Below are 2,785 nucleotides of genomic sequence, written 5' to 3' on the forward strand. Positions count from 1 at the left end.
TTTTGTAATTTGTATGGCTTTTATTCCTTTTGTACTGACATTCAAATTTCTTATGGATAATGTGAATGATATTATATAACAATTACATTCAAATTTCAAATTTCTTATTCCTTTTGTACTGGCATTCATATTTTTTAAGGATATGAGTTTGGTATAAATATATAATTAATTTTTTTTTTCTATTTTCAGATAACAAAAGCTAAGGAAGTTTAATCTAAGACACACAATCAAGATGTCATTCCCTACTCCTAAGCGAAAGCGCCATATGCCACAACCAAATTTGAATCAAGATATTATCACAGAAATCCTTAAAAGGCTGTCTGTGAAGTCTCTGCTGCAATTTAGGTGTATTTCAAAAGCTTGGCGTGATTTAATCTCATCTCCAGAATTTGTCAAATTCCACCTACATTTTCAATCGAAAAAAGATAATAAGGTCATGACTTATAGCAGCGCAAATTGGATTAATAGCTATATGTCATTGTTTTCTATTACAGAGAACAAGCAATCATCATTTCGCAAGTTTATTACATATGACCGCTTGGTCTTAATCCCTGAAGGTGGTTTTGAATTGTTGGGTTCTTGCAATGGGCTCCTTTGCTTTCGTGCTAAACCGTATAGAATAATCATTTGGAACCCATCATCAAATGGAAACATCAAGACAATCCCAGATGTCTGGCAGTTGGGCTACGTGAGCATTTTTGGATTTGGGTATGATGAGTGGGTTTGTTCATGGAAAAGAAGTGAAAGAGGATTTACTAGTGGGTTTGTTCATCCAAGAATTGCTGTGTTTGTGAGTGGTAGTCTCAACTGGTGCAACAACAACTTACATGAAAGTGACTGGAATTGGGATATAATTTCTTTTAACTTAACCACTGAAACTGCCAAACCTATGGCCTTACCCAGCCATGAACATGCGGCCGCTATTTGTATAAGTGAATCAAGAGGATTGCTTTTTGCAGGTTTTCATCACAAACGTCAAATGGAAGTTTGGGTGATGAATGAGTATGGAGTTGAAGAATCTTGGACTAAACTAGTCTGCATTTCAAACTTACCAGTTCATCATCCAGTTTCCCGGGGTTTCGAGAACACTACATACATGGCTATATGTAATTCGAAACTTGCAATTGCACATGTTTCTGAAAATGGGGATATTCTAATGATGGTTGGACATCAGCTAAAGCTCCATAGGCCTAATGCTAAAGGGGGAAAGAATTTTAATATCCCCTTTGGTCTTGGTTATATGGTAACTAGTTACGTGGAGACCCTTGTTTCCCCGGCCATGATTGGTCTGTAAATGATGATAGGTGAAGTGGGCAACCAGGCGGTCAACAACAACAACAACAATGATTATTGTGTTATTGGTATTTTAGTGTTGTGAAGTAAATTTTACTAGCCATCGCTGTTGAGAAATATTGATTTGTGTGAATGCAAAAAAGGTAAGCTATCCTAGAAATGATTATAAGTTAAATTTCATTGCATTTTAAAACGTACAGACACACTGTTTTCGATATATGTGTGAAGCTTTGTACTCTTGGACTAGACGTATTCTGATCTTAACGCCCAACGCATCGTGTTAAGGGTTATGACTTTGAGCGATTGTAATCCTTTGTGTACGATATATATGTTAAGGGTGTGTTTTTAGCCTATTTGTAATCCTTTGTGTACAATTAATGAACATTTAAACTATAAATGTGCATTGTGTTATGAATTATTACCACACTTTGTATTCTTGTGAATTTATAAAGATTCAGCTCAAAGGAGACATGGTGGCATAAATCGGAGCATTGCAAGACAAGGAGCGAACCAGAGCCGGGCTAGGATCACCCAACGCACGTGGGGAGTGCGTGGGAAGGGCATGGGATGAATAAGTGACCGGCCCACGCACGTGGGCCTGGTGCATTGGCAGTGCAAGGTTGGTGGATTTTTGAAGGCTAATTGAATGGAAGCTAGTTACTAGGCTAGGATGAGATTAGAATAGGGAAATATGATATATTACATTGTTCTATATAGTAGATTAGATTCTCTGTCTAGGTTTTCTCTCTAAATGGAAAACATATAGGCCCAATTCTCTGAATGGTATTTGTTTTCGTTGAGCCGCCCAATTTTCTCCAAGTCCAAATGTCTAACCCTAACCCTTTATATGCTCTTTACCATTTCCACCTACTACCTAACCCTCCCTCTCTCTAAACACCGAAATCATCTATATCAATTCTCATCTCACTTTAATTTTCTCTCTCACTCTCAATCACTTTTGACTGTCGTCTCTTGATTGTAAATTTATGTTTTCCATTTAGACTACAAAAAAATTGTTTTCTTTGTAAAAAAAATTGAAATTGGGAAAGTTTTTTCATTTCGAAACATATTTTATTAAATAAATTTTCTATATTTCCTAAATTTTGCTTAACTAATACGCCCGAATTTGCAAGTTTTTCGGCAATTAAAAGTGAAAAAGAGATATTTGTTTCATATCTATCTCTCTATCTCGCTCTCTCTCTCTCTCTCTCTCTCTCTCTATATATATATATATATATATATATATATATATATATATATATATATATATATACACACACACACACAATGTCTAAAAAAATTTCATGTTTTTTTTTTTTAAAAAAATAATATAGAACTCTAGAGATTACCTTCTCAATCGTGCAAAATTTTATAAAATAATAATTTGGAACCCTTCTTCAAATGTAAACCTCAAGACAATCCGAGATGTCTAGCAGTTGGGCTACATGAGAATATTTGGATTTGGATAGGACGAGTATAATAACGATTACAA

The 2,785-nt window shown here is 35.0% G+C and overlaps 1 protein-coding gene across 1 annotated transcript; it reads left to right on the top strand.

The window, feature by feature from the left end:
• The first annotated feature begins 232 nt into the window (after positions 1-232).
• On the top strand, positions 233-1,294 carry LOC109174986 (F-box/kelch-repeat protein At3g23880-like). Its single transcript, XM_019324233.1, has one exon. The coding sequence runs from the start codon at positions 233-235 to the stop codon at positions 1,292-1,294; it is 1,062 nt and encodes a 353-aa protein (XP_019179778.1).
• The last annotated feature ends 1,491 nt before the right edge of the window (positions 1,295-2,785 follow it).

This window comes from Ipomoea nil, unplaced genomic scaffold (genome assembly GCF_001879475.1).
Source record: "Ipomoea nil cultivar Tokyo-kokei standard unplaced genomic scaffold, Asagao_1.1 scaffold0679, whole genome shotgun sequence".
NCBI lineage: Eukaryota > Viridiplantae > Streptophyta > Magnoliopsida > Solanales > Convolvulaceae > Ipomoea > Ipomoea nil.